Below are 26,503 nucleotides of genomic sequence, written 5' to 3'. Positions count from 1 at the left end.
TATTACCATACCTCTGTCTTACCTTATTACAACACTCTCTCCAACTATTCTCATTACCGCACCTCACTCTTACCCTATTTTAACTTCCTCAATCAACTCACTGCACACCACATAATGTTCTCAAACATTTCATTAACCACACATCCAACCTCCTATGTATATCTGCATCTATAGCCCATGTCTTGCAGTCATACAACAGTGATGGGACTAATGTACCTTCAACCATACACATTTTCACCCTCCCAAACAGTGACCTCTCTTTCCAAACATTGTGCATTGCTCCCACAATCTTCAGTCTTTCAATCACCCTATATCTCACATCCATTCTCATGGATCCATTCACTGTTATGTTCACTCCCATTTATCTAAAACACCTCACTTCCTCTAAGTCTTCTCCAGTCAAACATACAACCCAACTAACCTGTCTCTTAGCACTCCTAAAATTTGCATTATTCACATTTACTCTCAACTTCCTATTTCACACAGCCTAAGCTAAGTCCCCAGTTTATCAAACAGCCCCATATAGGAGGATGAACTGCTGGGTTGACTGCAGATCTATGTTCACCACCAGGATTTAAATCAATGCAGCCCATGAATGTGTCAAAGTCAGTAATGCTAAATGCTACACCATGGACAAGTGAAAAGTGAAGTGACTATGTACTGTACAGCATAGCATGAAACTTACAAATCATTTGCAATAGCACATGGTCCACTTTTCACTTCACACTAGGTATTTTTTATCAATCATTTCAACAAACACTTAACCTAAACCATTACCAAAACCTGGCATACTAGCATAAAACTTTTCAAGAGATAAAATTCCACCCTTATGTACAATTAAATAATACGTATATGTATGTCAACTCATTAAAATCATAATCAGTTATCCACAATCAACTTATGTCAACTCACTAAAATCATAATCAGTTATCCACAATCAACTAAGCTTCCTGAAGTAACCATATATAATTTCTTTTACTCATTCACCTGCATGCAGTATATCCTTCAGTCTAAACCCACTTATATTAATTCCCATTACCTACAGTTGGGTGGTCTTGAAAGAGCATTTAACAAACACTGTAATCTATAAACATACATGCACAGCAATCACTTGTAGCACCATTTCATTCTTGTAATCACACTGGCTATCTTGTCTTGACAAAGCAGTATCAGGAACATATGAACTATGGCCTTATTTGCACATGTATATTTTCCAGATGCCATGAGTAATGATATAAAACTAAAGCCGACAATCCACAACCAAACCCAACAGGCTACTCCATGGATTACCTTGATAGGTTCCTATAACCTTGTTTAGTGTACAGACAGCACAGTCCACTTTATACAAAATCAATCCTATTCATTACATTCCTTACATGCCTCTCATGCCCCTGAATGTTCAAGAACCAGTATCCCATGCTTCCTTCACCCCATACTTCCATCCCCTTCTTAGTCCTCTCCTTACCCTTGCTCCCTCCAATTCTAACATACATAAGCTCTTAAATTTTCTTCACTCATCTTCTCACCCCACCCTAATCAGCCTTCTCAATCAGACTGCATTCACTACCGCACCTCTCTCTCACACTCTCATTCCTCACAAAATCAACCCATCTCACATGTCATCCTCAGACTAATGACTATACCTTAAAAATACCAATCTCCTTATCTACAACATCTTTATCTTACTTACCTCCTGGTTGTTATTAGTAAGGGCTTTCTTCACTTCTTCCACTTCTTCCTTTCTTGATTTACAAAGATTCAACAGCTCATTCTCTGTTAACTTTAACTTTGCCTCTAATTCTGTAATTGTTGTATTAGATATGGCTATTTCTTGGACTTTTGCTTGTACTTCTGACTCTAATATTCCGGTGCGAGCTTTAGCATCCTCAAGAGCATGGTTGGTATCTTGTAACTCTTGTTCTAAATCTCCCTGGATTGCTCCCATAAATGTGGGTTTTTCTTCAAAATTTTTTTGTTCCTCTTCCATCTTTCCCTCAAGCAAGACATCTCTCTCTGTTGTAGTCACAGAAAGCTTGGACATTTCTTCCGAAAGCCTTCCAAGTTGATTATTTAGGTTTGTAGTTCCTGATGAATTTTCTTTCTCCTCTGAGAGCCTAATTAGCTCTTTGAGGTGTGCCTCTGATGCCTGAAGCTTTTCCAGTTCTGTCTTCAGTTCTTCTACAGTTGCTGTGAGCTGCAAGTTGGAAAGATGTTCCTCTTCGCACTTCCTTTGTAAATGCACAAGCTCTTCCTCTGACTTATAACTATGCTCCTCTTGAGAACACTGCGTGTTAACTTTCTCTCTGAGTGTAGTGAGCTCCTCCTCAAATTCTAATTTTTCTGAAAGTAAGATATTCCTTTCTTGGCACAACTGTGTAAGTTGTCCCTGAAAATGTAACAAAGCTGTAGACTTTTCATCTAGCTGCATCTTCATATCATTTTTCTCCTTATCTAAAGATTCCAATTGCTCTTTAAACTCTGAGTAAGACATCACTTCTTTCTCTCTGGAACTGAGCAACTCAGCTTGAAGGCACTGCAACTCATCTTGTTGTTTATGGTTGTTGGCCTGCAACTGTGCCACAACCTCTGCTAATTGGTCATGTTCCTCTTTCACTGCCCTGGCCTCTTCTTGAATCTGACTCCTCTGCTTCAAGACTTGCTCTGAAATATGGCATACTCTTCATGAGTTGGATCTTCATGAAAAAAATTATTTCAGCTTTTACATACAGAAAAAAACTATCTCTACAGATTTGTAGTTTCAGTATTTCATTAACAGAAGATTCCATTGTCTAAAAAAAATATCTTACCAATTGCTTCATGATGTTGGTTGTCTAATTCTTCTAGGCTATTTGCATACCGCTCATTTTCTTTCCTTAGTGTTCCACACTCTTCATTCAATGAAGATAATTTTTTTTCCAGTTCCTTCATGGCCTCAGCCTGTATAAGCATAATATCATACAGAACACTTCAAGACCAAACTAGTAGAAGCATATCCTCTTACAAGCAAAACTAAGAAACTCCTTCACTTGTGAAAAATAGGCATATTAAATACAAGTATTGTCAAGTTAAAATACAATAATGAGTGTATATATTCTGCCATGAAATGAAAAAACAAGCTGTTAATGTAAAAAATTTACATTCCTCTACCATGTAAATGGAACCTTGGTACACTAACATGATTAAACATACAAGGTCATGAGTACATTCTTCAAAGAACACATGACCAAATAAAAGAAATTCTTGTTGAGATTTCTTTTCTATCATTATATGCTGTAGAAATATAAATTAAGTAGATCTACATTCATCGACCCTTTTTAGAGACAAAATAAAAATCATCCAGTGTTAGAGACAAACTACTTATCAAAAATATTTTTTTTGCAACACAATGTGCTTAATGCCAACAATGCATTCTACCTTCAGAGAAAAATACTGAATTCATGATTAAGAAATACTGTAATGTGAATGCTTGGTATATGTTTCACCATAATTGATTCTTTGGATTTTTTCATATCTGACTGCCATTTCCTGCATTGGCAAAACATTTGAAGTAAATAACTCACTTTTTGGGTAGTTTCCTGCAGCTGTTTCTGGAGTTTAAGGACGGAATTTTGAAGCTTAGTTTTCTCCCTTTCCAGCTGCTTTTGTTGCTGCAATATATCAGAACTTGTCAATATATGCTGAGAGGTTTCCACATGTAGAGATGTGTTGCAGGATTACAAGATTTAAAAGGCAACAGCAAACTGTTAAAGATCCTCTTTTCACTTACAAAGTAAAGCACAATGTCAACTAATTCTGTATGAAAAGGATCTATATTTTGTGACAAACATGCAAAAAACAGTAACACAAAAATGAAATACATTAATTTGATATTGAAAGTAGCAGTAGCTTTACTTAAGCAGGTCAGGTTTGAATAAAAATTTTGTAAAGACAATGTGTCCATCTCACCTCTGTTCTCTGGTTAATGCTGTCATCCTGAGTTCTATGGGTACTTGCTTGTTCTGCCAACCCATCATCACTCTGTAAATAAGAAAATTCTATTTCACATTTATCAGAATAGTCACTTACAGTAACAGAAATCCCAGCATCAATAGTAATATTCCTCACCAGTGACAACTTGATCCATGTTTCCAGTAGTAACAAAGCTTCTATCACCAGCAGTTACCATGACCCTCATCATCAGCATAAACATGACCTTTGTCACCGGCAATAGCATTACCCTAATATGACCCTCATCTCCAGCAGTAAAATGACCCTCATCACCAGCAGCAATTAAACATACCTAGTCACAGAATGCCACCATGTACACATCATACCTAAAAACTATATGAGATTGGCCTGACTTACAGGATATGTGCAATGCTACATAGTGAGCCAATGGACACCATAACACCATACAAGGACACCACAGCATAATACAAAGTTAGACAATGCGACTAAGGATACCCCAGCACAATACAACGTTAGACAATGCGACTGAGGACATCACAACACAATACTACACTAAACAATGCGACTGAGGACACCACAGCACAATAAAACACTAGACACTGCGACTAAGGCCACCACAGCACAATACAACGCGACTAAGGATACCCCAGCACAATACAACGTTAAACAATGCGACTAAGGACACCACAGCACAATACAACACTAGACATTGTGACTTAGGGCACCGCAGCACAGTTCATCACAGGACAATGATCCAACTCCTCACATGGCCTTCTACACTAAACATTACTCAACAGGTTGGTGGCTATCTCAGGCTGGGAGGTGATACTGCAGTGAGCGCATTTAGAGGTATCAGATTACTGTGAAACCATTTGCTGGTTCCTGAGACCACTACCACCATCAACAGATTACTAAAACATACTATCACCATCAAGAGGTTACTGAGATACCCAAACTCTACATACGTGCAATTGTTCATCAATTGAGCTGTAAAGTGTTTACAAGTAATGGAGATACATTTCAAAAATTTTCGAGGTCGGTACGACTGAGATATATTCCTACTGTAACATTCTATTTCTATTCTTTAAAGAGTTTAACACCCCAATAAGTACACAGAATGAAGTGAAAGTCTGACTTACTGATAAGCACTTAAGCGTGAGGGTGGGATGATGCAAATAGACCCTCGCTATACCTACAACCCAGGACTGGGTGTAACCTTTACTTCTACATCAATAATCTTATTCTAACAACGCGAACATGGCAGCACGATCCCTTAGTGGAAGGTATGATCCCTAGGAATGATAGCCTGACGTTTTACCTGAGTCTTTATGTTGAGGTCAAATGTCAGTCCCTTATACCCAGGGGCGGTAGAGTCGTTGTCGAGAGATTCAGACTAACTTTCTTGGCGTACAGAAGCACTTACACTGAGAAGCGACCATCAGCAGCCAACAATATCATACAGATACTAACGTCAAGTGTAGTGCAGCAGCAGTAGTAGTAGTAGTAGTATTTGGAGGACGACCATACAATCCAGAGAGGCGGTAGGTGGGTGTACACATGGCTACCAAAGAAGCGGTCGTCATGTGTATGGATGAAACGAAAGCGAGTGGCTGACTGTGGCAAGCGAGCGGGTCCGAGGCGGGGAGCTGACTGATGTATGCACAGCACACGTCACACGTTAAGAATGGCCAGGAAGAGGAAGGGTGGGACCTCTGGGGGAGGGGAAAGGTACTGGCTGCTGGTGCTACAATGAGGGAGGAAATGTGTACAAGAGAGGGTGCTACGCATGGGGATTCGTCCGGCGACGTGGACCACGTCACACCAGGTGCTGCAACTGTCACTCACCGCCCATCAGCAGGTACTGTCTGTCAGTAGTAGCAGGCAGTGACACCCCCCAGCTCCTGCCCCACAGTTCGACCCCCACATCTAGATCAGCGCCCTGGTAGCCATAATCCCAACGACGGCCGTTATTCTCTTATCTTTTATCAAGCGATAAGACCAGAAGGTCCCTAATCTATAACCTAATCCACGGCACCCACCTTAAAGCCCCTTTCCATATCCTATCCTTACAACAAATAAAGATGATCCACTCACAACATAAGCCATGGCATCCAACCCATGCCACAAGCTATGACACTCAATTCACGCCATAAACCATGACATCCAACTCATGCCATAAACCAAGGCACCCACCCCACGCCATTAACCAGGGCATCCAACCCATGACATGAACCATGGAACCCATACCACATTATCAACAATGGCACCTGACCTACACCACTGAGGCACATTAACCAACCAACATCCTTTGTATTCTATCTGATCTACAGTTGCCTCTCATTACCGTCTGGTTATTCATCCTCATCCGGGCCAGCCACATGGCCAGTGCCAAAAATAAAACAAGACACATTGACCATCCACACTGTGCGGGCCACAGATCTGGGTTGGGTGAATCTGGGAAGGAAGTGCAGAGCGGACAGCTGGTTGGCGGTTATCTAGGCTTTACAGTTACCAGCTGCCAGGTTCATTAAGGCCGTCAACGTCAACTTATAACCAACACCCGAGTCATCTTGAACACCTTCAGGTGTTGGAGATAATTCTGAGGCGACCAAAACACTTACCAAGTATATGGCCCTTCGACGGAAGGTGCGAGCCTGATGCAGGGTAAGGGCAAGGGCAGCTCACAGGTTATTCCAAGCCGGTCCCCTGCCACGACAACATCCGTCCTTTAAGCTTTAGTAAGGATGATAACCAAGCACGTCATCCCCAAGACTGGTGTCAGGAGGTAACTATGATGCAACACTGGGGTGGGAAGGTGCAGGAGGGACCTAGGCGGGACATGACGGTCACCTCCCATACCTTCAGTAAAGCTGGGGGAGGGACACATCAGGTCGGGCTACACAGAAACACGAAGCGAGTATATTGTCGGCATGTGTGGCACGGGTCTCCTAAGGCATGTGGAGTGGCACACGTCTCCAACTGCCCACAAGGTAAGCACACAATAAATCCAATAGAAGTATAACAACTTTTCACTCTGAATGCATCACAAGCGGATAATGATGAACCTCTACACATGTCTGTACATCCACCAGCGGTTGGCAGACAAATGTCGCACCCTAAGTGTTAGAATAGCGGGTGCGGTTGGTGTTTTAGGGGAGCTACAAGATCAAGTTAAAGGCTAATAATCCATAACATGTCAAAGATTATACATTGATCATCTGTTGCACAGGTGAGTAGAGGAGTACACTTGGAATTCTGTAACTCAGGTGAGTTTATGAGTAAGTCTTCCTACCCCACACACCACCACTACAACATTAACATAATATCTAGCGCGAGACAAGTCTTAACGGCTGTGCCAGTTACAGGCGTAAGCCTCAGCTGTCGGGAGGGCGTAGCTGCAGGCAGCGATGGAGAAGAGCACCTGCTGGTGCATCATGTGTCACATAAAGACACATGATGAACCACGGTCCCCAGTGTGTTCCTCACTGTATGTCGTGTTGAAGGTTCCTGCCTCAGTTCCACCCCATCACTTTCCCAACAGCCACGGGAGGTCACATTACTCTCTTACCCTGCGCCTCACGACCTTACTGGCCACCTCTTACTATACACTCTCATGGTCTAGTATCACAACACACCCCCACCTACACATTCCCTCAGTCCCGTCCCACAATCGTAGCACTCCCAGTCCATACCCTCCCTCGCACACTGGCCTCCAAATCCTCCCTTCCCATATACAGTTTTTCAGAGGATGATTGCCGCACTTTCAGAAGCACAGATAAATAACTGGGAAGGACCAGAGGGGTAACAAGGATGGTACCAGAGTAAGAAAACTCACGTACTGAGAGGCTACATACCTTAAATTCATGGAATATAAAGATCATGTCTTAAGATTTTTAAAGCAGGTCGATGACTTAGACAAAAAGATATAAGGATACAATAATCAAAGGACATAACATGAAATTAAGCAACAATCTTCCTGCAAAAGATATAAAGAAGTACATTCACACTAAAATAGTACTGTCCGAACGGAATAAATTGAATAATGAAACTGTGACTGCCACAGCATACTAAACAGCCAAGACCAACCACAAACAAATAGTACCAGTGCCACATTGCCATTGCCACATATAAAAGTCCACGACTTTCCCTCATTAGAACCAGTGGTTATACTGACCTGCATCACTATCCATAACAAGAAGTGCACACTGCTCTGCCACACACACACACACACACACACACACGCCTCCGTGGTTCAGTGGGTATCGTTACTGACCATGAGTCAGCATGGGCCCGCCCGGGATCAGGTCAGCATAGAGCCGAATCCTGGTCGCAACAATCTGCCCACAGACAACCCGTGTTCATCCTCCGGGGCTGGTCCATAAATGGGTACAGATTTTAAGCTGGTGTGTGTGTGTGTGTGTGTGTGTGTGTGTGTGTAGACATAGGAGTGAGAACATGGTGTACACATACAAGGGGAAACACGAGAGTAAACGTCTCCCCGTAACATGGAACCAGTAATCACACACACATCAGCACTCACACAGACACACACCAGACATAACCAAGAGAGCTTCCCCTATTGCGTCGCCAGGCAGTTGACCGGCCGATCGGCTCCGACAGACGGCATTCTGAAACAGGTATGGCACGGATGGCCACGTCCACCAACGAAGACAACCAACAGTTACCGTATAAATGCCTGTAGGAGGAGGTGTCATGGTGGTGCAGCTTCCTGTGTGTGGCCCGCCGGAGGGCCGATCCACCCGCCAGTCACGCCGGGCGGGCCACAGTGTTCCCCTCAGAGCGCATCCCACCTTCCTGTTTTGTCCAGTTGCAAAATTAGTGTTGGTTAACGAGGCCACGTGCCATTGTTGGCTGGCGTATGGCGGCGGCCGGCCGGACCCCTGCGCGCGGTACACACAACAATGCTACAATCACACACACACACACACACACACCTCCATTTGCATGAAAAAAGTATTGTCACACGCTTCATTAGTAGCACCCCTCCCCCACCCCCCCTGAATGTTGGCATTGGCTGTGTTGGTAGCCCGGGGGTCAGCACCCCTCACAGTAGGCGGGTTTCCTCAAGCTACACCATCCCCCCCCCCCCCGCCCCCACCTCGCTCACCACCTAATAACCCCCCCCCCCTCCTCCCATCCACTACACTCCAGTTATCGGTGGGGAACATCAGGAGGCGGCGGCCCTGCTCCATCCCCATGGTGGGGCGGCAAGGGGTGGTGTCGGGCGGCAGGACCTATCCCTATCATTGTTATCACGACGGAGGCGAATTCCCCTCCCCACCTGCCCTACCCACCAGGAAACACCTCACTTCCGGCCCGCCCCACATCTACCCACCCAACCGCCCAGCGCGGCCGAGAACCCGACGTAGTGGGCGGGTCACGTCATGATGCACGCCCACACACACCCGGTGATAGCTGGGTCGTACGTCTCACCACAACATGGACGACTCTTCGACACAGGACGACTTGGTGACCCCAACCCCCCCAATACAGCATGGCCGTCACAGACCGGGGGAGGGGGACGGGAGTAAGCCGTGACGACCAAGACCAAGGATGAAAGAAGAATTATGAAGAGTAGCTCGGTCTGCACCAGGGGAACTGACGGTGCAATCAGCCAGCCTCATCCAGACAGTGCCAACCCCCCGGCCACGCACACACACACACACACACGAGAGAGAGAGAGAGAGAGAGAGAGAGAGAGAGAGAGAGAGAGGGGGGGGTATATTAGGAGGGGGTGTGGGCAAGCGTCGGTAGTATTAGAGGGAGTGCTATCGGTAATATTAGTGACAGAGAGATAAGAGAGGAGAGGCTGCCTTATCTAACCTGGCATATCCTATCACATGACAGCCCCAACCACAAGGACATACATCAAACCTCACGCACGCACTCACCCAGCCTGCATTAATATAAACATTCACACTTGTACAGCCATGAATGTATGTAGTCTACATGTTCCCACCTGGAAACAGCATCATGAAAGATATGAAAAGCACAAACACACACATACACACACACCCTGGAAGTCTGGAAGTTAAAGAATTTCAGTTTGTCTTGAGGTTACCAGTAAGGAATGTGACTTGAAGACTGTCCTACCCAGCCAGCCACAACCACAACTCGGTACAAAAGCATTAGAAAGTCTGGCTGAACACTTTCCGACCACCATCATATCAGACACAATTTCAGAAATCATTACAGTCCATCCAAAATGTTGATATTGAAATCTGCTCGTAAGAGTGATGGCCGAGAGTGGCTCTTGAACTGGAGTAGACAACATACCCACACGACATGTGTCCATAGACTGCTGGAGTGACACCCTCCTGGACCAATGTAGGAAAAGTTACGGACGTTTCAGGCTGGGGGTAAGGTCAGGCCAAATCCACTCTCCCAAGTGTCCACAACAGTTCTTTTTCCCACTGCAGCCAACATGGCACGCAGGAAAGTATGCTCCACTGGAAGCTACGTCACGGAGGAGGAAAATGTATGGAGAGAGGAATAATTCAGGCAACTGAGGTGGTTGTGCACTACGGATATACTCATATACCACGTGACGTCATGTGTGAATGAGAGCGTCACCGTTGTGACATGCGACCCAGACGCTCCACAATCCTTCACTAATTATCATCATCCATGATGACAACAACTGTTCAGTGTGCCGCAGCCCCGTCCTATGATGCAATATATCTACATAAAATGTAATATAAAAATATGGTGAAGAACGAGGCGTTTAAACCTGGACCGGACGCATCACTTGGCAATATATGCACCAGCCAGAGAACACACATACAGCAGGTTCCACAACAAAGCGTGAGAGACAGGAAATACTAGAGGAAAGGGAATTATTAATGTAATCCGAGGAGTGGTGATGGAAGCCTGGAAGGCCATCACCAGCATATACCCTGACCAGAACAAAGGAAAGAAAGTCTCTCAACTTATGGAAGACATGATAACACCTGCCACACCTCAGGACGGGACTGTACGAGGCAGCCTATACACATCCGCTGTTGGCAGCCAGGTTCACCAGCCTTCAGCTGTGGCGTGGGCTGGGTCACCACGGTGGGGCTGGTCCTGCTGGACACAACAGCGATCTGACACACACACGCCATACGCTCAAGCCCCGGCAGGAGATGACACAGGGAGAACCATCACGCCAACACCATCCTGACCAGTACCACTCTCGACCCGAGCCGGATGATCTCACAAGCATACAGATATACTCACGATGACACCCATCCAAAGTTGTTTGGTTCTGTATGAGACAATATTTAGTCTAAGGAAAGGTCATGACCCCCAAGAAGAGCTGGAAACGATTAAGAGGAGGATATCAACTTTTGTATGAGCGGCAGTGGAACACTTCCAGTTGTACTATTCCAGGTCATGGAAGTCACCCCAAGTCACAGTACGATCCCTATCAACCGTATCCAACAGAAGCCTTCACTAACTCGTCACCAACACCTAGGTCAAGACTGGACCGGGGTAAAATGTCTGCTGATGTCATACCTACCAAACGGCACAACCCAGTTAACATGTGAAAACCAAAGTGAACTTGTTGCTGAAGTCTTGTGGTTACATGGCAGTAGGTGTAGTGTTACCCGACACTGTAACCTGACCATCAGTTGTACGTACCACTCATGACGTGGATGCAGTGCAACACGCGGGTGCCCCGCTTACCATTACTGACTAATCCTTTAACACGATCCTCACGTACCGTAACACTACGGTACGTCCCTCGCTGTGCTGTACCATAAGCTTACATTACCAAGCAGTGCACACGAGAGAGAGAGAGAGAGAGAGAGAGAGAGAGAGAGAGAGAGAGAGAGAGAGAGAGAGAGAGAGAGAGAGAGGGGGGGGGGGGGCGGTGGGGGTACAGACAGGTACAGATGTGAGTACAGGTGTTGGTACAGGTGTGACCACTTCACCTGCACAGCCGCCATTTGGCCCGTTCACCACCACCACGGTACGGCCCTTGAGCACAAGTGCCACCCACGGGTATGACTGCCACACTGTTAGTAAACAGGGTCAGATCATCAACCCCTGGAGAGCATGTCCCGTCCTCTCGCTCAAAGGCCGTGCCACTGTGCTTAGGATACGGCACGACGATGACAGACAAACATGGACACGCACGAGAAACGTGCAAATGAAAGACCTAAAGGAATATATATATATATATATATATATATATATATATATATATATATATATATATATATATATATATATATATATTTTTTTTTTTTTTTATTTTATTATACTTTGTCGCTGTCTCCCGCGTTTGCGAGGTAGCGCAAGGAAACAGACGAAAGAAATGGCCCAACCCCCCCCCCCCTACACATGTATATACATACGTCCACACACGCAAATATACATACCTACACAGCTTTCCATGGTTTACCCCAGACGCTTCACATGCCTTGATTCAATCCACTGACAGCACGTCAACCCCGGTATACCACATCGCTCCAATTCACTCTATTCCTTGCCCTCCTTTCACCCTCCTGCATGTTCAGGCCCCGATCACACAAAATCTTTTTCACTCCATCTTTCCACCTCCAATTTGGTCTCCCTCTTCTCCTCGTTCCCTCCACCTCCGACACATATATCCTCTTGGTCAATCTTTCCTCACTCATTCTCTCCATGTGCCCAAACCACTTCAAAATACCCTCTTCTGCTCTCTCAACCACGCTCTTTTTATTTCCACACATCTCTCTTACCCTTACGTTACTCACTCGATCAAACCACCTCACACCACACATTGTCCTCAAACATCTCATTTCCAGCACATCCATCCTCCTGCGCACAACTCTATCCATAGCCCACGCCTCGCAACCATACAACATTGTTGGAACCACTATTCCTTCAAACATACCCATTTTTGCTTTCCGAGATAATGTTCTCGACTTCCACACATTCTTCAAGGCTCCCAGAATTTTCGCCCCCTCCCCCACCCTATGATCCACTTCCGCTTCCATGGTTCCATCCGCTGCCAGATCCACTCCCAGATATCTAAAACACTTCACTTCCTCCAGTTTTTCTCCATTCATATATATGTATATGTATATATATATATATATATATATATATATATATATATATATATATATATATAATGTCGTAAGGGAACCCTTGAGTGTGGTGTGCCGCGGCTAGTGCAACAAGCTACCACAGGAAGAAAGGCCGGGTACGGAGCACGGTAAACGTGTGTGAATGTTTGTGAGTTGAGCCGAGTTCGTTATGGAGGAGACAAGTGTGTGAGGAGGAGGGGAGGGGGAGCAAACTTGCCACAGCTGTTCAACCACCGGCGTGAACACGTGCGTCCCTGGCCTCACCACTCTAAACATATCCACAAGACTCATGTACTCATAATTTTTCTCGTACTCATATGAGTCTCTCTCCGTGGGTCTATGTTGGCCTCTGGCATCACGCTGCCACCCTTCAGGTCCAGCAAGGCGACAACTTAACCCAGGGCAGACCGCTAGCAGGCAGTACAGCAGCAAGCAAAACTGAAGCAAACTCCAGGTACCGACCGCTGCGACAAGAGGTACTCATACGAGCCGCATCAATATACTCCACCTCAAGGGGTACCCATGGCCAACATGTATCACAATACATGAAAAACGTAAGTGTATACCATGATCATAATGAACCCTCAGTACATCACTGTTTATTGATATTTCACAACTAAATGTCTCAGTAATTTGCCATAAACTACGTAATTGTCAATGATCATGGTTGTAGTTATAGTACGGGAATAAGGTTGTGCTCTTGCTGGTTGTGGGTGTCTTGGCATACGGTCTTGATGGTTGCTGCTGTGGTTGTACTGGGCGTTGGTAAATATGGGTGTGGTGGTTCAAGTCACTATGGACATGGAAGTATGTTGTTGGAACGGCTGTGGTGGCTGTAAGTGTGGTCGGTGGCGTCTGTGATTATAAGATGGGCGAGTGAGGAAGGTGTTGTACTCACCTGTAGCGGGACATCCTGCAGGAGCGGCTGATCAGGGGCTGCCTCTACACCATCCACCGCACCTGTGAACACACGGGTTTCTTCTTATCAGACAAGAGCAATATAGCTATGTCGTGTCGACAGTAGACACCAATATGCATGTCCTGTCTACAGTAGACAGGAAGGTAACCATCATGAGGAAGCCATATCAGCATGAGGTAATATCCCAGTCGCCTGACCCCGTCAGCCGGACTCCCCTACATATAACCCTACCTCTCTACTATCAATCCCTTTCCCTTCCATCCTATAATAACCTACAACTTCTTATATTCCTCCTTACCTAAAACATCTAACTTCCCTCTTTACTTACAACTCCCATCCCGTCTTTATAGTTGAGGAAGTCACGATATTCTTACTGTTCTTCACAAGATAATCTCGTCATGGGCCATCAGCTATACTACCTCGCTTTCCTAAGTACCTACCGATAGCTTCTCCCGTTCCTCCCTCCCTATAATCATTCCCTTCCCTTCCCTACCTATAACTCCAACCTTCACCCATCCTCCCATAACTCCTTCCTCCCTTCCATTAATATAGCTCCTACATCCCCTCCCTCCCTCCCTGTAACTAAAATTTCTCCTTACCTATAACGTCTCCCTTCACTCCCTATATCCCCCCCCCCCTTTCCTTTCTCAGTCCTACCCTTTGCCTTGCCGTTGTCCAGTAGTAACTACAGGCGTTAGTACACTTATTTACATAACAACTTAAGTCATGACCCACGAGTATCAAAGTACACAGTCAAACGAATTATACACAATCCCCCCCTCCCCACCCACTTCAACTATATTACAGGAATATCATTCTTGTTTGTAATCTCGTATGTGCACACATTGAACTATTAACTTTAATGCCTCTCTCTCTCTCTCTCTCTCTCTCTCTCTCTCTCTCTCTCTCTCTCTCTCTCTCTCTCTCTCACACACACACACACGCAACCCATCTACTGCCTCCCTCCCTCACGATCACCTCTCCACACATCCTCGTACTGGTCAACAGGCAACACATCACAATCTGGAGAACCTGTTCGGTACATACTGGGTAAATGTCTATGTTAAACTTCCAGCTAACACGTCAACCAGCATGGTAATGTTAACAATATTCTAAGACACTCTATTAACACCTTTATGAAGTGTTTCTCCCACGTTGTACGCCAGACTCCTGACACATCTGTTATGGCTGTAAACAACATAAGTCATGACGAACGTTTATAAAGGAAGGTGAGGTGAGAATGTCCGCGTGTGTGTGATGGTGGTGAGGTCACCAGGATGTGGGTGTGAGACGGGTGAGGTGGTCAGTCATCCTAATGAGGGATGGGTGTGTGTGTGTGTGTGTGTGTGTGTGTGTGTGTGTGTGTGTGTGTGAGAGAGAGAGAGAGAGAGAGAGAGAGAGAGAGAGAGAGAGAGAGAGAGAGAGAGAGAGAGGGGGGGGGGGGTGAGAGAGCAGTACTGACCGTGTCTGAGACTCAGCAGGTGGTGACGGTGGTGATCCTGCAGTGTGGACACCTGGTGCTGGTGGACGTCCTTCTGCTTCTCTAACTCGGCCTCCAGCTCCTCCACGCGCCGTCGTAACTGTACCACAAGAGAAACACACAGTCGTGTCATAACCATGGAAGTGGCCCTTGTCAGGCTATCATTATTGGCTTACATCATCCCAGGGTTAACTACCTGATGCATATGAAGGAAAGACTTCGTTTGGTCGCCCGACCTTAACTGCTGATCTGCAAAACTGATGAACTGAAAATAAAACAAGTACCTATCCTCTCACGATTCATTAGTAATAATTCTTTAATATTACCAAGATAAACTAAGAAATTGATGAAGCCATCTACAGCAGCAGATGATAAGGGAAGATAATCCCACCAGTAGTACGAGTGACAAAGAGAGAACCACAAAGCGGTGCTACACTGCCTACGGTCAGGTCTAATGTCCTGGTACACCAGCAGCAGGTACCTAGTCCTTGTACCTTGTTATACCGTTAAGATAACCTAAACACTCTAGTAATATTACCCCTGAAGAACCAGGATTCTTACACACATCCCTCGTCTTACTGAACAATTGTACACAATCACAACCTAATGTACGACAAATAAACACCGTATAATGACTGGACACTAAATATAATGAGGTGTACAATGACTGTCGGGGTAGCAGAGGGTGGAGAAGCAAGGAGAGAGGCCTTCCTGGTGTGGCCCACACACCTCCCTGCCATGTACCACCATATAAACACCAGTCCTGGGACACGACCCAGGCTCCGGTACACAACAGGTGGACACTACTGACTGAGGCAGGGAGCGCCGAGTACAGCTTGGGTCAGGCGTATGCCACAATAGCCTAAGACTGTGTGACTATTTGTTGTACTACCTACTACTCTTACTCTGTGCATAGGTCAACACTTACTATGTTTTCTAAACGAGAGTTACCTGCGACAGTCGTAAGTCTTCTATAGTGTTGATGGGTTGTAAGAGGTTGAGACAGTGTTACCAAGATGTGTGAGGCCATACTGGGCAGGGTCTTAGTCATGACACTGGTGCACATAATGCTGTAGGCCATGCAGGGTTCAGCTATGCATTGATGACCCCATAACCACTCCTTTCAATACACACTAATTTCACATGTCAAAGCTCGACTAATTTCATACCAAAAAGTAAAAAAAAAAATCATATGTTGATACAGAAAGTAGTAAAACTCATGATCGTACTGTCATTTACACCTTTGAATTAGATTCTGCTAAACACTAGACGTGGTCTGACTAAATGTGTGTGTGTGTGTGTGTGTGTGTGTGTGTGTGTGTGTGTGTGTGTGTGTGGCAGCAGCAACACAGCACCAGCATAAAGACTTTATAAGGGAGGGGAAGAGGGGGAGGGAAGCACGATGGGGGTAGCGGGGAGGTTAAAGCAGGTGTGTGTGTGTGTGTGTGTGTGTGTGTGTGTGTGTGTGTGTGTGTGTGTGCAGGTGTGGCCCACAGTCCTCAGCCGCTCCTCGAGACACATCAAGAGACCCCAGCAGTCCCCGGTCACCAGCAGATAGTGAGGACGACACTCAACACGTACGCACCACGAAACATGTACAGCAGAAACACACCTTAAATTACGAACATCTTCTCAAAGCTAGCCCATGTCAAGTATATATATGTACATACATACATATATATATATATATATATATATATATATATATATATATATATATATATATATATATATATATATATATAAATCTTTCAAACTATCCGCCATTTCCCGCGTTAGCGAGGTAGCGTTGAGAACAGAGGACTGGACCTTTGAGGGAATATCCTCACCTGGCCCCCTTCTCTGTTCCTTCTTTTGGAAAATTAAAAAAAAAAAAAAGGAGAGGGGGAGGATTTCCAGCCACCCGCTCCCTCCCCTTTTAGTCGCCTTCTACGATATGCAAGGAATACATGGGAAGTATTCTTTTCATACTATTCGCCATTTCCCACGTTAGTGATGTAGCGTTCAGAACGGAGGAGTGAGCCTTTGAAGGAAATCCTCACTTGGCCCCCTACTCTGTTCCTTCGCTCGGAAGATTAAAAATGGGAGGATTCCCAAACCCTTGCTCCCTCCCCTTTTAGTCGCCTCCTACGACACGCAGGGAATACGTGGGAAGTATTCTTTCTCCCCTACCCCAAGGGATAATATATATATATATATATATATATATATATATATATATATATATATATATATATATATATATATATATTTTTTTTTTTTTTTTTTTTTTTTTTGCCGCTGTCTCCCGCGTTTGCGAGGTAGCGCAAGGAAACAGACGAAAGAAATGGCCCAACCTACCCCCATACACATGTATATACATACGTCCACACACGCAAATGTACATACCTACACAGCTTTCCATGGTTTATCCCAGACGCTTCACATGCCCTGATTCAATCCACCGACAGCACGTCAACCCCGGTATACCACATCGCTCCAATTCACTCTATTCCTTGCCCTCCTTTCACCCTCCTGCATGTTCAGGCCCCGATCACACAAAATCTTCTTCACTCCATCTTTCCACCTCCAATTTGGTCTCCCTCTTCTCGTTCCCTCCACCTCCGACACATATATCCTCTTGGTCAATCTTTCCTCACTCATTCTCTCCATGTGCCCAAACCATTTCAAAACACCCTCTTCTGCTCTCTCAACCACGCTCTTTTTATTTCCACACATCTCTCTTACCCTTACGTTACTTACTCGATCAAACCACCTCACACCACACATTGTCCTCAAACATCTCATTTCCAGCACATCCATCCTCCTGCGCACCACTCTATCCATAGCCCACGCCTCGCAACCATACAACATTGTTGGAACCACTATTCCTTCAAACATACTCATTTTTGCTTTCCGAGATAATGTTCTCGACTTCCACACATTCTTCAAGGCCCCCAGAATTTTCGCCCCCTCCCCCACCCTATGATCCACTTCCGCTTCCATGGTTCCATCCGCTGCCAGATCCACTCCCAGATACCTAAAACACTTCACTTCCTCTAGTTTTTCTCCATTCAAACTCACCTCCCAATTGACTTGACCCTCAACCCTACTGTACCTGATAACCTTGCTCTTATTCACATTTACTCTTAACTTTCTTCTTTCACACACTTTACCAAACTCAGTCACCAGCTTCTGCAGTTTCTCACATGAATCAGCCACCAGCGCTGTATCATCAGCGAACAACAACTGACTCACTTCCCAAGCTCTCTCATCCCCAACAGACTTCATACTTGCCCCTCTTTCCAAAACTCTTGCATTCACCTCCCTAACAACCCCATCCATAAACAAATTAAACAACCATGGAGACATCACACACCCCTGCCGCAAACCTACATATATATTTATATATATATTTGCTTTCAGGGTTATCACAGCGCACACTTATCTGCATGAGCGACTTATCCACCCTCCAGGCAACTACTGATATAGTTATGATTCTCGAGAAACATTTCCTCTCTTAATTTCGGTCACCGAATGATCTCTGATGGAGGAAGCAACAACTTCATTTGACGAATCTTCAAGGACACAATAATATCTGTAACACTTTTCTTAAATCTCTCGTTTACCTCAAAACACAACCATATTCTGAACATATAAGACATAACTCTATCCTGCTTCCTTAATACTGAGGGTGTTGTGTAGGTGACTATCATGTGAGCTGGTCTTCTATATATCCGGGTACCTTATCCGCCCCAGTATGGAGGACTGTACACATCGAGCCCAGGTGCATCAATCGACGACCTTCACCTCACCTGCAGGAGAGGCTGTGGGCTGCCTGACTACAGCCGTCTACCTACGACAGGAAAGCTTCCCTCCCCTGGCAGCCCTTACCCAAGCCATGCGGGCACTCCCCCCGTCTCCCCTACCCAGGCCATGCGGGGACTCACCCAGTTGGGGGTGCCACGTGGAGGCAGCCAACACCTGGCTGGGATCACACCTGGTGGTGGGGAAGGCGGGTCTCGGCGTACACAAGTGGTTACCATAGTGGGACAAAACCTCCAGTACCTCCCCAGCTCAATATATACATACAGTGCACATAGCACACTACAACAATCCCAGCCATAGAGTAACCACTACACCACACCATACACACACTCACTCTACTACCTACTATAACCAACACACACACACACACACACACACACACACACACACACACACATTTCTTTACATAAGACAAATGCATTACAGGCGACAATACCCCACATGATACATACACACGAGGCCAACACCAAGTATATCATACGTCTTGACATTATACTGTGTTCGTGTTACTGCTACAACCTACAATTCAAGTCTACTACATGATGCCCTGACCTTACCACAACCCCCACTGACACAGGTGTGACCTAACACACGGTGACTAAACACCATCATAACCCTACCCATCATGTGATGAGTCGTGTGCTGAGGAACTACATCATTACCCCCTGAGTGAATGAGTCAGCTTCAGTTGTCTACTGCCTCATCAGACGGGGGTGTTGACTCACTCCTCACCCACATATGGCTGGAGAGGTTTATGATCACCGTGAATGAGTGAGTCACTGCCAGGTGTGTACTGCCTCACCAGACGAGGCGGTCGACTCGTCCCTCACCCACCTGTGGCTCCTCCACTACCCATCAACAGGTGGGGGACGTTCGGCTAAGCCTGCCCCAGTGCACCCACTCAACCTCCCTGCCAAATAGCACCCAACCTCCCCTGGCATCAGCGACAGGGTACGTGGACCGACGCGGTAAAACGGCCAACGTCCATGTCAGCAAGCGAGGACGCAGCTTCAGCACTCCTACAACATAAACACCAGCTACATTACTGGCCACACCAGACCCCGTCTCCATCACCAGGAGCTGTCACCTGCACCAACCATCCCAGGACTCCAGTTTTCTGCCTCACAGGAGGGCAGAGGTCTCAGACACCACAGGTCATGGTATATACAATCTCCTCGTACACTGGCACCTCAGGTTCTGCATTACCCTGACGATCCACAACCCCAAGAATAACCGACCGCTTTGCTGTACATGATCCCATACTGCTAACCTGATATAACAAGAAGCGATGGCGGGGGAAGGTAATGTCTGGCGTTCAGACACTCGATATTTACGCGACTGAAAATTATTTCGTGCCGTGCAGCAGGTGAGGAATGGTCTGGCGGGTAGGAAGCATGGTTGGCAGGATATGGCTGTATGCTGCTGTTGCACTCATGAACTGCTGATGTTGCTTGTCTGAGGCTTTGTTATACCGGTGCTTGGCTTGTTACCACCATCATCCACCCACGTCAGCACAAAATAGTGGAAGAAATCCACTCCATGCAGTTCTAACTTTCTCTTACTTCCTTCACGAATACCAGGTCTGCTGCAAGTGGGTCCACATACATACTAACGCCATCTGTACAACCACCTTAATCTTACAACCCTCACACTGGAAAACACACACACACACACACTGTCTGGATGGTGTATGTTTATATACAGTAATGTACTCCCGACCTCCACACCAGGGGAGGTCATAACCAACTCAGGAAAAACTAAACGACTTTGAAGAAAATTCTTCCTCCAACACGTGATCGCTGTGACCCGCCTGCAGGAGTGGCAGAGGGAGACAGCTATGATCAGCTGTGCTGCAGCAGCTGCTATATTCCCTGGCTACAAATATGATCCGGGCCGCACGCTCCACACGTCACAATATAGTAGGCTAACATTCAAGAATATGAAGATCATAGCCGTACGAGAAATATACAGACAATCAAATATTGGATGTGATCATTGGCAGAAGACCATTATTGACGCAAACTAAACCCATCAAGTGGGTACGACGACTGAACTCTTCCGGAAGAACGACTTAACCCCATGAGGAAAACCACTGAAAGTCGTCTCACGCACGTGAGTGATGTCGTACTCCTGGTAAGGTTAGGTCATCGTGCTATTGAGGTTAAATCACTTCTACGTGATACGACCATCTACCCCCACGTACATACGTCAATTAACTTACACCTGAGGTGCATAACTCATATATCTGAATTATTTCCCCCTGTTAAAGAAAGATCTGCCACCGTAGGTAGTGTCTCCACCTGTAAAAGAAGTATTTCCCCCACATACTGTCAATGTTTGTTGTCCTGTGGACGATCCACAATCTCTGCAGCATATTATCATTACTTCTGAAGCCTACCCTGAAACTCTCCTCTTGTGAGAGAAAACCAGATTACAGAAAACGGGTAACATATCAACTACCTCCAACTACTGTAACTGTATGGCACGACAGACCACGAGAGTGTCAAGTGATTACATCTTTTTCGTAGATAATAAATACAGTGAGCGTCCTTCAGTGTTACGGGTTAATACTGGGGAAATTTCACGTTTCTTCGTTTTGAGGTACTACAATCATACATACTAAATGGACACATTTTGTGCAATATGGTTCTATCTATATCAACATACTGGAATATACATGAACAAACATTAAGTGTGTGTGTGTGTGGAGAAGGCTTTGGTTTGTTCGAGGAGGTTGGGTGCTCTGGTACAATAGTAACAACCAACAAGGTGGTTGGTGGAAATGGCACAGCCAATAAGGGTCATGGGGCAGTAGTACAACCAATCAGAGTGGTTCGGGCACTGGTACAACTAACTAGAGGGGTGGGGGGTTAATGGTACAACCAAGAACGTTATCAATGTATTGAGGACAAGCTAGCAGCATGGTGGTTTAGGGTGGGGGCCCCATGTGAACAATGGGGCTACAACCGGCGGAAAAGGCGTGTTCCGGTAACGTGTTAAACTGGCCCGCTTAATGTGATATAAGAGGTGTAGTGGTGCTGGTCATGTGATGGTATCATGTGAGGAGAGTGGTCATGTGATGGTATCATGTGAGGAAAGTGGTCATGTGATGGTATCATGTGAGGAGAGTGGTCGTGTGATGGTATCATGTGAGGAGAGTGGTCGTGTGATGGTATCATGTGAGGAGAGTGGTCGTGTGATGTTATCATGTGAGGAGAGTGGTCGTGTGATGGTATCATGTGAGGAGAGTGGTCGTGTGATGGTATCATGTGAGGAGAGTGGTCGTGTGATGGTATCATGTGAGGAGAGTGGTCGTGTGATGGTATCATGTGAGGAGAGTGGTCGTGTTATGGTATCATGTGAGGAGAGTGGTCATGTGATGGTATCATGTGAGGAAAGTGGTCATGTGATGGTATCATGTGAGGAGAGTGGTCGTGTGATGGTATCATGTGAGGAGAGTGGTCATGTGATGGTATCATGTGAGGAGAGTGGTCGTGTGATGGTATCATGTGAGGAGAGTGGTCGTGTGATGGTATCATGTGAGGGCAGTGGTCATGTGATCGAATCAAGTGAAGACAGAGGTTTTCAACACACCACTCTGACACGTGTGCTATATAATGGCAAAGAATGTCTTTGGGGAGGAGAGACCTTCATTACGTTTACTGGCCGCATAAGCCAATTTCAGCACCTCTCTCTCTCTCTCTCTCTCTCTCTCTCTCTCTCTCTCTCTCTCTCTCTAAATTCCTTCTCCACTTCCTGGTATCTTCAGATGGATGTACAATGCCACCAATTAACACACTGAACATACTTGGTATCACCGAAACATCTAACTGTTTTCCAAATCTCACATTATATAAATAGCCAAGTTTGTTTCTAAGAAAATGAGAGTCCGGTTTAGATGTCGTGAATTCTCTGGCTCTGACCAGTTGCCCTGTTTTCACGAAGGATTGATCCGTTCTTGTCTGGACTAATGCCCTCACATCTGGAGTGGTTCTTCATCTACGTATCTACCAGAAAAAGTTGAACTAACCTCACAACCTAACCATTCATACAACGTCTCAGTGGTGCTTAACTTTCCACTCTACTTTAGGTAATTCTTTGGTTTGTGCTGGGTACCAGTGTGACCCCATTAGTTAAACTACGTCTTCCTGGGCAAGGTATTGCCTCACATAATTACGCTGTGGCCGTTGGCAATTCAAGGATGGGTCGTTGTGATGTCTGTTTTTTCCCTACGCCGCTAAACTTTGCAACTTTCCCCTCTGCTGTCTTTCGTAACAATATGAACTAAACGTTCTTGAAATACAAGTTCTTAATTTTCTCTAAATCTTTTAAACTGCTTTCCGTCTCTCACATGAACCTTTCATAATCCCTCTCCAAATTTCAATTAAAGCCTGGCCTCTATGTGGATTTTTGTCCATAATGAAGCCTTTAAAAAAGATGAATGTGATGGTTATCATGTGATAGTAAACTGCGGGACTAGTAGTTATGTGATGGTCTCATGAGGAAATGGTGAATGTGATAATATCACGGAGGAATGGTGGTCATGTGGTGGTACTGTGGTGGTATTGTGGGAGTGGAGATCATGTAACAGTATGTAGGAATATTGGCAGTGTGATGGTAGTAGCGGATGTGGCAACAGTAGTAATCAGTAACTTCTTCGTGAAATAAAATCAATTTGTAGGAGTGTACAACTGGGGCAGGATGTATTACAAATGTTTACATAACACGGAGGGAGGAAGTACATATAACACGGCTACAATACTCCTTCACACCACACTAGTCGTGGGCCATGTGGGGAACTCTAGTACGAAGAACATGTAATATACATGACCCAGGAGGAAGAAGAATACACTAAGTCTGGCAAGAACATGTTATGCAAGTGACGCAACTCACGGGTAAATAACAAAATGTTCTGCCAAATTATACACAGGAAGTAGACCAGCGTTACATATATAATGGTTTATACGTGTTCCTCTGAGGGTAGCAAGCCAAAGTTACCACAAAACAGCAGAAAATTGGGTGAAAGTATTTCAGACGAGTCCAACATCTTTAATGCCCACCAAAATATATAGCAAGGTATCTATGAATATATCATAAAGCATGGAAAGTGGACGAGGTAAGGCACAAGTCTTACACAAGGCAGATACGGAACCTAACAGACCAGTAAATACAGATAGACAATGACTGAAGGTGATCATTATCAGGAGATAACTATATAAATCTAACTGAACTTTTATCCAAGATCCTAGTCAGAAACATTTTTAGTAGGCTGCCGTGAACGTTCGGGTCAGGTCGAACCCCTACAAACCAGCCAATACAGGAAGCTACAGAGGATTGTAGCCCGCTCCTCAGGGTAAACCACGACGCGCTGCTGACCCCACACAATAACATTTATAAGCTCAGTAGGAAGGATTCTCTGGTGGTGGTCTCATAAGGCTCGTCTCACAGCAACATATCCATTGTGACAAATCATGAATGGCCAGATGGCCGTCTCGCCTCACCAGGCCGTGCGCTTTGTCTATTCACCACATAACATTTCTACCACAATACAAAGACAAACAGACACTGGAAATACCAAACCCAAGATCACGACGGTTTAACGCTTGTGTATGACAGCCTAAATCTTCACCTCACCCTTCACGGACTAATGTGAATGGCTGAATGTATTCTAATATTGGGAGTAAACCTACAAAGAAGAAAAAAAAATCATACTAAGAATAAAAAGAAATAGAAAACGGATACAAGAGGCATCAGAGAGAGAGAGAGAGAGAGAGAGAGAGAGAGAGAGAGAGAGAGAGAGAGAGAGAGAGAGAGAGAGAGAGAGAATCATGAAGATCTGGAAATGCTGATGATGATAATTCAACGGCCCTACACGCGTTGTCTTCCTGCATAGTACGTTATCCTTCCGTGGGTGGGCGGTGGGCACGGTGCTATTACGCCCACAAATGCTAACATCTACACACGTCCTACACAGCTACATAAAGGACGAATGTTACTGGTGTGTGTGTGTGTGGGGGGGGGGGGGTGTCCCTCACCACGACTCCTACACCCATACTCACGAAAAATTAGATATATGGGCTGCTACACTGACCCCTTACCAAACATTAGCCTAAGGAGAGGTGCGACAGCTGGTTGGGGGTTGGGGCCGAGGCCCAGTGGACGGCCTTACCTACAAACCAGTTACCTCAACAACCAGTTTGTTTCCGCTGGTGACGTGGTCTGATTACGATTACAGCCTCGTCACCACTCCCCGGCCATCCTCGACCACCCTATGGGGCGCCACTATGAATCCAAGGAGGTAGGAACCCCGCACCCTCGGGACCATAACTACGGCGCAGGTGACTGTCCTCAAGGTGAGATGGTGGGGCAGAGAACAGGTTGGTGTTGGTAGCTGGACACCACGTGACCACCGTCCACCCCACAGCTGCCTTCCACCATCAGGAACTCAACATAAACAAGAACATTTAACAACTAGGGGAGAGAGGATGGGTGGGTGGGAGAGTGAGTGAGGGGAAAGACGAGCCTGTAGACGGAGGTGTTACTGACACGAGTTGCGGTAACTGACTCCAGCCACACCCCCTACACCCGCCCCACCACACCACCTCTCCAACATCCATGACTACTTCCAGTATTATTATGTGGCACACACGAGAGAAGACCTGGTGCAGTCTGTTGAGGACGGGACAGATGGTCATGAGGAAGGCTCCAGCAGTGGACAGGCGGCAAACAAGACGGTCAAAAAGTAATAAACAAGGAGGGGAAAAGTAGAGAAAAAAGAATAGGCAGATGAAAAATAAAACGGCAATGTAGAGGGTGAGAGGGCAGGCAGGTGAGGAGGAGGAGCGAGGAAACAAGAGATTATGATGTCATAAAGAGGTGGGAAGAGGAACAGGTATGGTGCAGGGGGGAAGAACGAGGAGGCGAGGGTGATAGAGATTAGGAGGGGGACTAGGGTGACATAAGGAGGAAGATGGTGACTTGCATGACTAAAATACATTATCACAACACTATAATTCTCAAATAACTTTTTTACCTCATCAACTGGTGTTACGGTAAGTGGTGTCAGCTAGTCTCATCTAGAATTTACAGTTAGTGAATTGTCAAGCGGGCATGAGCACACCTTATCTCTACTGATGTATCCACTTAGAGTAAATAATACACGTTTATTCCAAAGGATACGACATCAACATGACGACACCCAAGAACGACCATAATGCAACAGGACCACACCAACACGACCACAATTCAGCAACCCTTTGCCTTCACTTG

General features: G+C 45.6%; 1 protein-coding gene across 1 annotated transcript in view; it reads right to left on the bottom strand.

Annotated features, from left to right (window-relative positions):
- LOC139757379 (uncharacterized) overlaps positions 1–26,503 on the bottom strand; it is a 158,350-nt gene that overhangs the window by 96,113 nt on the left and 35,734 nt on the right. Inside the window, exons 3-8 of the mRNA XM_071677807.1 lie at positions 15,410–15,527; positions 13,927–13,988; positions 3,946–4,017; positions 3,561–3,647; positions 2,808–2,937; positions 1,691–2,661 (exon numbers count right to left, since the gene is read on the bottom strand). Coding sequence (XP_071533908.1) covers positions 1,691–2,661; positions 2,808–2,928 — 1,092 coding nt within the window. The 5' untranslated portion in view covers positions 2,929–2,937; positions 3,561–3,647; positions 3,946–4,017; positions 13,927–13,988; positions 15,410–15,527. The remainder of the gene's footprint in view (positions 1–1,690; positions 2,662–2,807; positions 2,938–3,560; positions 3,648–3,945; positions 4,018–13,926; positions 13,989–15,409; positions 15,528–26,503) is intronic.

This window comes from Panulirus ornatus, chromosome 26 (genome assembly GCF_036320965.1).
Source record: "Panulirus ornatus isolate Po-2019 chromosome 26, ASM3632096v1, whole genome shotgun sequence".
NCBI classification, from domain to species: Eukaryota; Metazoa; Arthropoda; class Malacostraca; order Decapoda; family Palinuridae; genus Panulirus; species Panulirus ornatus.
Note: the sequence above shows the minus strand (reverse complement) of the source record. Positions and strands in the feature narration are given on the sequence as shown.